Below are 14,758 nucleotides of genomic sequence, written 5' to 3'. Positions count from 1 at the left end.
CATAAGCTTTGCATGTCTCCTAGCTAAGTCTTGGCTGCTTGTCCACCGCTACCTCTAGAGAGCCCTGGCTTCCTAGATACTGTCAACATCTCACTAATAGGGGATACCTTGACCTGGTATAAGGTGATAACATCATAGATGCTCACCACACACCAGACCAGCTTCCTACATTTATGATGACATTACTGTGGTACTTTCAACAGTATTGGCGGGATATTCATGCATGTGTACACATCATGTTAAAGGATCAAGTAGCTTTTGTTAGTTCGCCTCTAACACCAATGGGTCATATTAACGTGGATTTTCTTTATTCCATGTTTTTGATCGTTTATGACTTCTTATCAGTGGTTCCTCCCAGGTGTTTTTAGTCATGAAATATGTTATGGCTCACCTACATTCTTTTGAATGCCTGCCTTTTTGCATCACTGTAGACTGTTTATGTTCTAAGTACATAATTTTAATGGTATCGATCATGGGTGATCTATACCCATGTTCTTACCTTTTTTTTATTTTTACTACTGTGGTCTTTTACACAGTTCTTTTACTAACACGGATGTTATTCCTCATAGGTATTATTATGAGTGCATAGCCTGTTCCTCCAGTGCTAAACCAGTTTTCTTCTGGATAAAAGACTTTCAATCTTCAATCTCAGTTGCTTATGACACACAATTGACATGCTAACATGGATTGGCTTATTTCCATGCAATCATGTTTTATGGTTTTATTTACCTGTGGTTACTTTCACAATTTTTGATGTCATAGAGTATATTTGTACTCTTTTTAAGTATTATGATTATTTGGACTTAATACTCCTGTTCTAGACTGAGGCAGAAAAATAAGTGCTGGTGCCCCGCACCAGAAACAACAAGCACAAATTAAGCACTGCTGCATGCCACAAACAGATGGTTACTGGGTAAGTAACGTTTTCCTCTATTGTAGATCTTGTTGATGAGTCTTTAACCTCAGGAGAGCTCTTATTATTTCGAGGGCCTTCTTTTTTTATTTTCCTGCCCATATTACCTTTCTGTCATTTAGGGACCTGATTTGATTAGCGCTCTCCCATATCTCCCTTTTTGACAAATCATTAGGGATAAATACAATAGCTTCTGATCACTACAACTCTTATCCCTGGTACCTAGATCGATTACCAAATGGATGTCTTCAGCAGTTATTATTGCCTAATTAATAAGAGAAGAACATCTACCATTATCCAACCTATTTCGACATGGCTGCTCACTTTTGCAGTGCCCGTTAATTATAATCATATTCAATGCATTGAGTAACTCATCCAGTTTTTTACCCTTGACGTCACCACCCCTCTTTGGATCTCGGACATCCCAGAAGAAGATATCAAAGATTTGATATGGAAAAGTATTGGTATTGTGGGGAACATAGAACAAATTCTTTCAAGGAGGATTGTCAATTTTCTTAGTAAAAATGCGTGTGATCTTTGTGAGAAAAATATACATTCAAAATGAGCAATGGTTACAAAATCTGAAAATTCATTGAAAATTTGGAGAGTCTTAGTTATATACTTAACAGCCATCACAAACGTAAGGCCACCGGCTGGTTTGCCAAAGTAACAATTAACAGCTTTTTGATTAAAAACCAATTAGTCATTCAACGCCACATCATCTGTAACCCAAGTTTCTTGTAAGGCAGTGACTGTAATATCTTGTTCTTGGCTGTTTGATATTTAAGATTCCTTTTTAAGTCAGCTATGTTCTAGGAGTGGATGTGAAGTCTTTTGGTGTCAGGATCCCCTATACTGGGGTTTGCAAACCATATTTTTGGGATGAAGGGAGAAGTAATCCAGTTCCAACTTTATTATCTTAAGGATCGCAGGCATTTGTAAATGTATTGCAACCCTTGTCTGACCACTTTACTGTGCTGTGCTCCAATACTGCCCCGTTATGTCGAACATCTTTCTGGGACAGTATACCAGTGTATTCTTGCCAATGTATAGAGATTAGGGCAACATTATGGCTTGGATTGGCCCTAGTCAGCATAAACTGATTTTATAAATAACATTCAGTGTGCGTGTTAGATTATCTACATGGTATATTACTATGTCTGCAATGAGTCAAGATCTAAAGTGAACAAGCCTGTCCAAATATCTGTTCTCATCCTTTAGAAATTCCACCAAGGAGGCATCCCCCAAGATAATTTTTGATAATTGCAGTATATTTGCAAGAATTGCCAGAATCCTATATCTATTTAAGTGAGAGGCACAGTTGTAATCAGCAAGAATATCTGTAAACCTCAGGACACTTTATTCCATTTGATAATGATCCGAACTGATAGAATGTATATAATCACAGTCGTAAGTCATTAAAACCTCGCTATTCGCATCTCCATTCAGATCCTGGTCCTCTAATATGATGGAAATTTTAGGAGTCAGTCCTGTATCTCCCACCTGAATAGCTGAAGTAGCCATAATGCATTACACTCTAGAATATTAGGAGTTGGGTTAATCTGAGTGCCGGTCAACACTGATGTATCATTTTGTGGGGCTTGAGCTTCAGTCTAAGTTCGACATTCATTCAAATGCAATTCTTCACCTATGGGCTCAACAGCCTTAGACTCATGTTTTGGGATATGCAGTAATCCATCCTTCAAAGACGGTCAACCATCACTATTGAATACCTAAGCACTTATAGTATTTGCAGAGAGGAGATCCAGGCTTAGTTTCTTCAACCTTTGCTTATTATTCTCCTTATCTGTCTTCTTTTCATTTTTTTTGTGAGCCTTGATTGTACATTTTTTGAAAATATAGGAAACACTTTCTGACTTGTTGATAAATCTTTCTCAATGTATAAAGAATAAGATTGTAAGTCAGTAGTTGTGGGTAATGTTGGCATTCTACATACAGTAGCTCCACTAGAAGTTGATAAAATGTCTGCTACAGGTTTCAAAATATTACTAGTCTGAGCATCAACAGTTTAATTCTCTCTTCCCAAAACTACAGGCATTAGTTTTTAAAAATTCCTTCAACCTCAGTCTCTTTGTGGGAATAATTCTGGTTAGTTAATTCTATTCCAGGTTGAACATTTTCCGCCTCTTTCTCATACTTCGATTCAAATCAAGCCACCTCTGTTTGGATGGCTTTATAATAAGAGGGGAAGTCTTGCAACCATTGGTTGTTAGAAAATAACGTTGGGTCCCTTCCCTAATGGTTTCCATTAGGCACATTATCTTTTTCAACCTCTTGTTTTTGTTTTGCTGAGATGTGTAATATTTGAAGATAGATGTCTGCATTAATTTCCACATCCTTTACCGATTTAGCTAGAAGATGGGCAATCGAATCAAGAATCTTATTCATTTGATGAAGCCAGGCCTGATAATTATTTAACTCTACTGAGTATTGAGGACATTTTTGATTAGGAAGGGTGAGCACTTCTGTGTTAGGTATAACAGTTTGCCTAGTAATGTAAAGGCTCTCTTCATGGGAACTCACATCTTGCGTCGAATGCAAACAGTGAAACCCTTCATTGAATAGACGGGATAGCCCCATCTGCTTCTGTTTTTTTTTTTTATCATTCACAATAGCTACTTGATAACTGTTTAATATCTCAGATACTAATTTTATCCAAAAGCATGGAGGAAAAAGGCATGTCAAAGGGATCCCTGAAGACGCTATCACTTGAAAATATATATCTAAAATTGACTTGTCATAATATTACCCTCCATGGGCGAGACTAAGGTGACCTCCGGTCCTCCACTGTAAACTACTTCTGGTAAGTGTTAATTACTGTATATTATAATGTTTTTATCCTGGCTTCAACGATCAGTGGTGCATTTAATAGAATACATTTCATTTGTATTAATTGAATGTGGTACCACAACTTCGTAGGTTCTCTATCTCTTAAGAAACTCCTAATAGTGATGGGTTTTTCACAGCCTTTATCAATCAAATCTTCAGCTTGCTTGTCTGATACAGCATGAACCTGTGCTACAATTGTCATTTCATAGTTCTTTTTACAACTTGTGGTCTAACTTACAGCTCCTTCGTAAATTGTATGTGAGCAAACGCTTGAACCTCCTTCATTTAAAAAATCTGACCTAGAGAAAGCAGATATTGAGACTGTCTGAGCAGCCTGTGTGGCTACCTGTATTAAACTCTTGTTTAAATGCCTCTTGGGTCACTTGGTTCAGTAATCAGGAATCTAAATGAGTTGTCAAATCAATTAGGTCTACTTGTTTTTTAATTTTGTGAAAGGCGCCAGAGGTTTACTAGGAACTATTTAATCCACTGTCAATTTAATATAGTCTTTAATTACTAAATTAGCACCTCTTCTCTTTTTCAGACTTTGTCCTTGCCTTATCAAGTTTTGGTTCTGACATCCCTTTTTTAGGTCTTTTTTACTCACAACTTTTTTTCGTAGTATCCTCAGCAGACTCTTATCCATCTGCTCATTATGTGAACTAATCTTTAGATAGCATGTTGTATCGCCGGACTCCATAACATTATTATCTATACTTCCAGATGACATAAGCTAAGGCTTATTTACTGTATTCAAGTATGATCTTTTAAGTTGAGATCTTGTTTTGGGTGCTTTTCCCCCATTTCAAATCCAAGTAGCAATGATCTAATTAACAAGTGACTGTGCCTAACTAGTTAATAATAGCACAGTGCAATATGACACACAGGGGCAGAACATGGGAACTAATCAACTTCTGCTGTTTCCAAGTCTCATCTAAGGTGTTTGGCACAGTCGGGTAACACCTGGCCTCCACTAATAATAGTAATAGTACTATGCTTTCCTAAAAGCTATTTCTGCGGCTGCAGCACCTATCTTGCCACAGTGCACTGTCACTTTGAGTGCTTCTACATGTTATTAATGTTTTTAATGTTTTAATTTGTTTTACTCCTGCTTTGGAGAAATTTCCTTTCAAGTGGGCTTTTTTCATCATGGTGGTGAACAGAATCTGTTACAGCACCGTTCTCCCTTGCCATCCGCTCTAGTTGTTTGTATTTAATGGCCGCATCCACGTGGATGAGCAGCGGGCGCTCCAAAGGCAAGCCCGTCCGTATCCGGACTGCGTCTTGCACCTTGACCCCTGCCTGTTTTCCTCAAATAAGGTACTCTAGGGAAATGCTGCTAAATCTTAACTACACAGGCATTAGACCTGGCCGTTCTGCTTTCTTTTTAAGCACCCTGACAAGAACGGTGTCCTTACTTGCTGGAGTGAGAAACGGCGCTTAAATCAAACACAAGAATGAGCTTTTAAACTTTTTAGAATCCTACACCCCTTATTTAGTATTTTTGACAGAGAGCTGGGCTGATGAAGCTTCCCTCCGACCCTGACTTTGCTTCTGCATTCCCTATTGGGTATGCGTCTAGCAGGTTAGATCGGTCAGGCAAACATGGGGGTGACATTCCAATAATTTATCGTAAACCGCTTGAAGTATTATCTGAACCTTTGTGTTTAGCAGATTGGGAGGCATCTCATTCCGATGCAAACTAACCGACTAGGATATGTTTCATGGTGCAGACAAGTATTCACTAACACAACTTTACTATATTGGGGGACTTCAGCATCCATTTGGAGAATGTTAAAAACAGAGAGTTTGTACTATTATCGGAAACTCTGAATTGGTTTAATATGAATCAACTGGTGGAGAGCACTACTCATAATGCCGGCCATATATTGGATGGCATCTTTTCAAACAATCCCACACCTGGAGTAGAAACATTGATCCCGATCACTTGGTCAAACCATGTCGCAGTACATTTTAATTTTGACCTGTCTACTTTTAAACCTTTAGAAACCTCAGCTGAGACAATAAAAAAGATCCATGAATGGAACAAACTGAACATGCGGAGCTTCTCTCCAGTAATTCTTACTTTTCAGCAACACAGTATAATAAATGGCTACATGTTGCAGTTATAGAATTGGTGCCAGGGAAAAAAGGGAAAATATTTAGAAACAGTCCCTCCACCCCTTAGTTCTCTCATATCTTAAGAATGATGAAACTGCGATGCAGTAGGCTGGAAAAAATCCGAAGATGACGTTATAGAGAAGAGTAAAAGGTTACATAAAAACGCCTAATTCAGGATTATAAAAAAAGTTATTGTGGAGTAAAAAAATAGATATTATACAGAGAAAACTAATCAGGCTGCCAACTCATCAAGAGAGCTTTTTAAAACTCCAGTTTTTAGCTAGGTCTAATTGCTTGATCGCCTCCTCCCAAAGCTACCCCATCCCCAATCATTTGCTTTGTGACAAACTTGCAACCTTTTTCAAAGGCAAATTTGAATCAGTCTATACCGAATTCAACCTCACTCAAGCCTCATATGCCCAGAGGCAGGATGTTGGTCCCCAAATGCCCAGGACTGCTTCACAGTTTTCCCTCTCTGACAGAAAATCAAGAGGTCAAACTAATTTTGCATACTAAGCCAGGTGCTCCTTAAGATATGTTACCACCCAACATAATGCACGAGGCGGTCTACAAGATACCACCCGTAAATACAACCTTATTTAACAGTATTTTAAAAGAAATAAACTTCCTTTTGCAGTGGGAAAAACCTCAGACCTGCCACTGTTTAAAAAAAAAAAAAAAAAAAACTCCCTTGATCCAGCGATGGATAGTAATTATCGTCCATTATCGTGAATTCCTTTCCCTGCTAAGGCTATTGAAAAACACCTAAATAAAATTCTGTCAGATTTTCTGGAATAAAATAAAATCCTGAATGACTCACAATGCGAGTCAGATCCGGCCACAGTATTGAAACTGCCCTAGTTGCAGAAGAAATCAAACTAATCATGGACAACGACGTGAAGGCTGTGATTGTTCTTATAGGCCTCTCTGCGGACTTCGATACTATGAGCCATATGGTCCTACTGGAGCCGTTAGATGAAATTGGGATCACTGGACCTGCTTTTGACCTTCTCTTTTCTTTTTAGAAGGTCATGAGCAAAGGGTGGCCCCTGGGAACTTCACTTCTAGAGCTTTCACTCTGCCTTGTAGAGTCCCTCAAGGGTCCTCCCTCAGCCCTATGCTGTTAAATATATAGGTGTCACTCTAGCCAAATGTATTCATTCACTTGGCTTTACCACTACAGCATATGCTGATGATGCCCAGATCATGGTTTCTGTCTCCAGCAATGCTGAAGAACTTGTAGATCAGTTTAATAATTGCATGTAAAGTGTATGAAAAGTAACTGATGAAAGCTAAATTCACAAAAATTAGAAGTTGTTCTATTTGGGAAAGACTACACCTTTTGGAATCAACCTTGATGGCCTCAGTCTCATGGCTCTCCCCCCTTGCCAGATTCGAAAGTTAAGAACTTAGTGGTTATTTTCGATGTTGAATTGCCATATGTGGATCAGATTAATTATCATCATCATGCTTCTTTATTATAAAACTTTTAAGGAGGGTTTTACCCTTAATACCCTGTGAGCTGCAAAAGTTTGTGGTCATTTCCCTAGTTTTATGTAGGCTATACTACTGCAATGCCCTCTATTTGGGCATTAAACAGAGACCAATAAATAAGCTTCAACTGTTGCAAAACTCCATCTGGCGGATAAATTGCTGATGGATGTAGTACCTTGCTAGCGCCAAGACGCCTGCGGGCATTTGCACGCTCTATAAATTCAACAGTCAAATCATATCACTATTACTGTGATCGGTTCTTCTACCACAAACCTAAGTAGACCATCAGCCACCTTTAGACACTCTCTGCTGCCTACCAGTGGTCAGATAGTGGTCAGGCTGCGGGGGTCTATGGGCTATTTTAGAGAGGTAAAGCAAACTAATAAGCTATTTGGTGCGGCACAAGTTCCTAGCCACCTCCACAGTGGGTTATAATCCAAATGAAATACAATGCAAATGTGGGGTCAGGGTAGAGGAGAAAAGGCCACACCACAATAGTTGTTATTTTACCACAGGTCAGCAATACTGATAACAATAATCCACTGTTTGGGCCTTATTATCCAAATGTTAGTTAATCTAGTGCATTTGGCACATACGATTTCCAACGACAAACTAATAGACCTATAAATTAAAAGTTTGCATTCAATAAAACTTCTGCATCTTGATCGTACTCCTTGGTTTACCCAAGACCACACCTTAATACTCGTTGGTCTGCCAGGCGCCTGATGCCTACTGCACTATATCTTTCTAAAATCCAAGCAGACAGCTTCAGCTTAAAAAAGCCAATTCTCAAGTTATAATCCAGGCCACACCAGAGCAGCAAAGATGTGCAACAGTAGGAAACCTGCTGCGCCGCTCAAACACAGCAGAGCAGCGCACCAGGAGTTTTGTCCTAAAGAGTTTGTCCTCCAACCACTCAGACACTCCAGCGTGAGTGAAGCCAAGCTAAATGGGCAATGGAAACAGACTGTTGGGTCAATAGATCAGCAAAAGATGATGAGCTAAAAAAGGGGAAAGATAGGAGAGCAGAGAGGGCCACAGAGGTGAGAACCACCCTCACTCACAGCATGTCCTCACCCTCTCTTCAGTCCAGCTAGTGGCATCTAGCTGTGTGCCGCAAGCTGCACTGATACTGCCTCCCCACCCGACCCCGAGCCAGCTTCTACCTGTCACTGGTTTCCCATTGATAAGGAAGTGGTGTGAGGACAACTAGACCCTCCCCCAGGGGAGATCACAAACTTTTCAGGGGCTATTGGGAGCACGAGCACACCAGCCTGGTGTGTGGTGAGCAACTATGGTGTTAACACCTGATACTAGGTGCAGGTATCCCCTATTACTGAGGTGCACACTGTGTCTAGGAAGCCAGGGCTCTCTAGAGGCAGCTCTAGATGAGCAGCCAAGACTTATCTATGTGGCATGCAAAGCTTATGCAATACCACTACAGTCACACACCACTTACACTATTGAAAGAACCACAGTGTTACAAAAATAAAGGTACTTCATTATGGTAACACAAATACTAGAATACTGTATAGGCAATACTCCACTAGGAGGTGAGTAAACACACTATTATATACACATTATAAGTCTGTGATTAGCATAGAAAGCAATAGCAGACAGTAAAACAATAGACAGTAGTGAAGGCTCTAGCGGTTGACCAAACAATATACTAAGTAAGTGGAATGTGAAAGGTAGTCCCCCAACCAAGGAAGTGGAATCTGTAGAGGGGAGCTGGAGGAACTAGGAATCCCAAAAGGTAAGTACCAGGGTGCTCCCCAGCGACCAGGAGAGAGGAGGAAAGTACCTGTTTTTTGCCCATACCCACAGAAGAACTTTGGAAAAGGACTGTGCAAGACCCAAACAAGACTGGAGGAAACCAAACATGGATCCTGCTAGAAGAATACCTGCAAAAGAAGGGGACCAAGTCCAGTTTGAGTTGGAGTGTCCGGCTGTGGCAGGAGCCACTACCCACGGTTCTGTGGATGCAGGACCAGGTCAAAGGTGGATGGTGAAAGTCAGCAGTGCAGCACAAGAGCAGAAGAGGCATTCCAAAAGTGATGCAAGTGATATTGCATGCCGGTGGTTGTGATGCAGTTAGTCAGTGGTGCTGGAAACCCAACAACAAGCCTTGCCAAATGCAAAAGTAAATGACAAAGGTTTTGCAAGACTGAAGAGGACCAGCAAGGTGCAGGGGACTCGAACCAAAGAGAGGAGTCCGAGGTGACCCTTCATAGCTGGGAGAGTCAAAAGAAGAGGAGGCAGCCCCAACAGGCGACCCATAGGCAGGCACAGGAGTCGCAGTCCAGCCCACTCAGCACACCTAAAGAGGAGTCCCACGTCGCCGGAGCAGCAGGCAGGAGACTGTGATTTGCAGGGAAGAGTGCTGGAGGCCGGGGCTACACCGAGCCTGAAGATCCACTGGAGGGGGGGACAAACAATCCTTGGTAGCTGCAAGAGTTGCGGTGTACAGGGCTAGTGTCCTGCAAGGGTTTGCCGTCTCCCAAGTTGGACAGCTGGTAGAGGGGCCCAAGGGGACACACTCCAGACCACCACCTGTGATGCAGGATCCACACAGTTCCAGAGGAGAGAGAATCCACGCAGCCGGTCATCATTGCAGTTGGTGCCTGCAGATGCAGGGTAGTGGCTCCTTCACTCAAAGGAATATTCCTTCTTGCTTCTTGTGCAGGCTGAAGACTCGTCGCCCTCAGAGGATGCACAGCCAGGAAAATTTTGCAGTTGCTGGAAGGAGCCGGAGAAACAATGATGCAGAGCGGTGTCATCGCTGGAGTCGCAGATGGAGTTGCAGATTGTCGGTTCCTGGAGGGTCCAGTTGCAGTCCAGTTGATCAGAAGATGAAGTAAACAATGCAGAGGAGTCCTGCTGGAATCTTGCATGCCGAATCTGAAGACCCACCCGGGAGGGAGACCCTAAATAACCCAGAAAGGGGGATTGGTCACTCCCCTTTCCGTGTTCCAGTTTCACACCAGAGCAGGGACTGGGGGGGGGGGTCTCTGGACTGGTGCAAACCGGTTTATCCAAGGAGGGCACCAAATGTGCCCTTCAAAACATACCAGTGGCTTGGGGAGGCTATCCCTCCCAAGCCATGTAACACATATTTCCATAGAGAGATGATGTTGCCTCCCTCTCCCAAAGAAAATAATTTGTTCTGCCTTCCTCTGCTAGAGCTGGTCAAGCAGCAGGAGGGCAGATACCTGTCTGTGGGGTGGCAGCAGCGCAGGCTATCTGGAAAACCCCAGAAGACTGGTGGGAGCAATACTGGGGGTCCTCTAAGGAGCCCCCAGAGTGCATGGAATAATACAACCAATACTGGCAACAGTATTGGGGTATGATTCCGACATGTTTGATATCAAACATGCTCAGGTTCAGAGTTACCATTTTGTAGCTGGACACAGGTACACAGATAAAATGGCACCTACATAGTTCAGGAAAATGGAGCGGGAGTTCGTAGGGGCACCTCCGCTCATGCAGGTAATGTCGCCCTGTCTCCCCAACGACTGGCGGAGGACCATCTTTCAGTTTTGCAGCAGGAAGCACAAGCCCTTTTGACCAAAAGGGCTATAGAGAGAGTGCCTGCACTAGAAGGGGAATATATGGTTGTTACTCCCGCTACTTCCTGGTGCCCAAAAAAGAGAGAGGCCTTTGCCTTCTTTAGACCTGCACCCTCGCAACACCTTCCTCCAAAAGGAAAAAATCCAAATGATCACACTGGCCCAGGGCTTGTGTGCCCTGGACCCAAGAAAATGGATGGTAGTGTTGGACCTACAGGATGCTTATTTTCATATACCTGTCCTGCCAGTCTACCCGTGTGGATTGTGGTGTGTGACAGGTGCTTTTTCAGTTTGCTGTACTCCCTTTTCACCTCACCAGTGCCGCTCAGGGGGTTCATGAAAGTCTTGGTGGCAGTTGCAGCACATCTTGAGAGTTTGGGTTACCAGTGTTCCCCTACCTCGATGACTGTCTGCTAAAAGCGGGCTTGCTCCAGGCAGTTGTGAGCCTCCTCCAGATAACAGTGAACCACCTGGTATCATTGGGTATCACTATCAAAGTGCTGAAATCACACCTGACTACTACTTAGTCAATCCTGTTCTTTGGAGGTATTCTGTATACTGCAGGGTTGTGTGCCTTTCCCCTTGAGCAGAGTGTCCAGGGTATTCAGCTTATGATCCTCATTTTTCAGCCTCTATCCTGGATCTGAGTGCCGGTGACCATGAGGCTCATGAGAATGTTGGCCTCCTGCAGCCTGCTGGCAAAACATACCAGGTAGCACATGCAGGCTTTGCAGTGGGATCTCAAATCCTGCTGAGTACATCATCAGGGATATCTGTCAGATTGCACCCAGATTTGGGAGTAGACTGCAAAAGACCACCATGCCGTAATGCATAGGGCTGTGGAAGTTCTTGACCTCCAGCTCCCAACCTTGGAGTTTAAGCATAACGTCTTGACAAAAGTTCTTCAGTTGAAACAAACAATTTCTGAGCTCCTCCTGCTATTTAACCAGGCCTTAACAGACATCTTATTGGAGGCATGGGCCAAAAATCGCTCTTATCCACCAGTCAACACCAAATTTGGGGTTTAAGGACCACTATTGGGTCTGCCGATGCTTAGCGCATTGCAAATGGCAATTGCACTGGGAAAAGCTATCTGCTTAAAATAGGGAGAACCCAGGCTCGATCTGTTCACCACCGCCAAGAATGTGTAACATCAGCAGTTCTTGTCATGCCACGGAGGCCCACGGCATCTACCGCTCGGGCCGCAGTGTGGCCGTGGTCTGTTTTCCGGATCGCGGGGCCAGCTGCAGCCCTTTTTTCCCGCTGTGCTCTGTTTCCTTTACCGCGGCGGGGCCAGAGGCCCTGGGATTGGGCGTCGGTCCTCGCTGCATATAATGCGCTGCATGGGTGTTGTCACTGGGTGCCTGTGCACCCCCCCCACCTCGGTCCTTATACTTACCTGGTGCCCCATTCTAGGGCCTTCTCCTTTTTTTCCTTCTTCTTCCTGGAGGAGCCATGATTTCCCCTTCCCAGCATACCATTCTCCTTCACCTTCCCTGCATGCATCTGTTCCCCTTACTACAATGGTGTCTTTTCCTATCTTGTTCTATAGCCCCTTTCCCAATCCAAGATGGCAGTCCTACTTCTTCCTGTATGTCTCTTCCTGTCAAGGGGTATATAATGGGATAGATTCTTCTCTTTGCGTTGCAATACTTCTTCTGTGGTGGGCACGCTCCGGCTGGTCTTCTCTTGGACTCCAATTTTTGCTCCTGTTTTTCCTCTGCCTTTCCAGTGATTTTCCAGGCATCGAAGTTCTGATTCCTGGTGTTCTATTTTCTGTTCCAGGGAGTTCCTGTCTAGAGGTTTTTTCCTTTAGGGGTTTTGCCTCTGGGACTATGGTGGCGTACTACTGTCAGCAGCACCGTGGCTACCAGAAGGGGTCGCCCCTACCTCTGCCAGAGTAGGACTTGCCAGAACCGAGGCAGCATGCCATCCCCATCTGATCTGGGTGGTGAGCCAAAGATGAATCGTGACAGTTCTGCCCATTGTAGTTTCCAAGACAGCTCTCTCTCAGAGACACCTTCCATCCAGAGTGGAACTTGGGCCTTCTGTATGCCTTTCTGCCACTGCCACTCCTGCTCTAAGTTCTGAAGAAGATCAGCAATGACCAGTCCAAAGTCATCCTAGCAGCACCAAATTGGGCCAGGAGAGTGTGGTACCTGGAACACCTGGGCATGAGTATCTGTCCTCCCCATAAAGCTGCTGCTTTGGGGAGATCTTTTGTCACAGCAGCAGGACATGGTACTGCTCCCCACGCCTACACAATCTGTATCTGTTTGCATGGAGATTGAGCAACGTGCATGGCTGGTGATTACATGTGATTTTGTTCATCAGTTCTGAAGCTAAATGGCATTGGCGCAGAGCTGCACAACTTCACCTTTCAGCATGCAAGAGTACTGCTTTAAAGTTTTTCCAGATCCAGTCTGATGCCTAGAGAATATTCACACGTGGAGGAATCTGCGGTTAGAGTAGCTACCAGAAAGTGGGTTGTTATCGAAGATAAGTATCTTGTTCATTTTGCCACTTACAGATGGTGCCCCTTTGTGTGTTATGATGGTGCCTTTTCATTCTTCTCTTACATTTATCAACTGTTTCATCATACTTCTACTGGACAGGAAGTGAATTTAATGACCCAACCTTGTAGCCATTTTTGGTGATGTTTAATTGTTTACCATTTCCAAATCTGGTATATAGTAGAGTCATGTTGATGAACATATAAAAATATTTATGAATAATTGTGTGTGTTCTGTGTTGTTCACTGCTACATTTTAATTTTGAAGTATATGTTTACTTTGAACATTATTATTTTAATGCAGTTCCTGATAAATTGCTCCTTCTGTCTAAATAAAATATTTTTTTTTCAGGCTAATTTCTTGGACTGGACGGAAAATTGACCCAGTTGGTGTAGATTACATACTCCAAAAGCTAGGTTTCCACCATGCAAGAACTACAATTCCAAAATGGCTTCAGAGAGGGGTCATGGATCCACTGGATAAAGTGCTGTCTGTCCTCATTAAAAAACTAGGCTCTGCACTTCAAGATGAAAAAGAAAAGAAAGGAAAAGACAAGGAGGAACACTAGAGATATTTTAATATGAGAACAACCCTGGTTTTAACTAAACCCACAGTCTATTACACTGAAATATTTTATTGTATAATAAGAATGTATTTTAAAACTGATCCAGAAACCTAACTCTAGTGGGATTTTGCTGCCCTGTTGTCAATGTGAGTGTACCTGTTTACTGTGGTGCAAACTGCCATTCTTTCATGAATAAGTATTGCATGGTTATTACAAATGTATATTTTGGGAAAGAGAATGGGTGAGGACATTTTTGAACATGCAGGTTGGGTAATTGGGTCGATATGTGCAATATGATTCCAACGTCTGTAAAATATGTGCAGAATATTAACTGTGAATTTTCATTACTTTTATTTGCAGTAACAAAATAAATTCTTGTTGATAGTGTGATGCGTGTATTCTGTATCTGAAGTCTTTTTAATATAAAATTGTTAGGAGAGTTACAAAAGCTTTGTACCTCAATAACTGTGTGGACACTTCTGCCTCATATTCCATATTTTAAACCTTCTTTTCAAGCTGCTGGGTGGATCTGAAAATGTTCACGATGTGGTCCTTTTGCGACACCAGCTGCAAATCTGCCCAGTATGATGAAGCAGGTAAATAAAGCCACATTTGGTGCCACTGCTGTCAGTTTCTTTTTTCTGTGTCACTTATGTTATAAGGACCAGTCTTGCCTTTCATACTGTTAGCACTAATTTACTTTACCTTGTAGATCAGAGACTGGAGGGTTACA

At 42.6% G+C, this 14,758-nt stretch overlaps 1 protein-coding gene across 19 annotated transcripts in view; it reads left to right on the top strand.

The window, feature by feature from the left end:
- The window catches only part of BLTP1 (bridge-like lipid transfer protein family member 1), a 1,779,540-nt gene extending 1,765,128 nt beyond the window's left edge, over nucleotides 1-14,412 (top strand). For all 19 annotated transcript variants that reach the window (XM_069242474.1, XM_069242454.1, XM_069242518.1 and 16 more), the window contains one exon: nucleotides 13,812-14,412. In XM_069242474.1, coding sequence (XP_069098575.1) covers nucleotides 13,812-14,028 — 217 coding nt within the window. In that variant the 3' untranslated portion in view covers nucleotides 14,029-14,412. The remainder of the gene's footprint in view (nucleotides 1-13,811) is intronic.
- Nucleotides 14,413-14,758: the final 346 nt, after the last annotated feature.

Source organism: Pleurodeles waltl, chromosome 1_2, assembly GCF_031143425.1.
Source record: "Pleurodeles waltl isolate 20211129_DDA chromosome 1_2, aPleWal1.hap1.20221129, whole genome shotgun sequence".
In the NCBI taxonomy this organism is placed as follows: domain Eukaryota; kingdom Metazoa; phylum Chordata; class Amphibia; order Caudata; family Salamandridae; genus Pleurodeles; species Pleurodeles waltl.
Note: the sequence above shows the minus strand (reverse complement) of the source record. Positions and strands in the feature narration are given on the sequence as shown.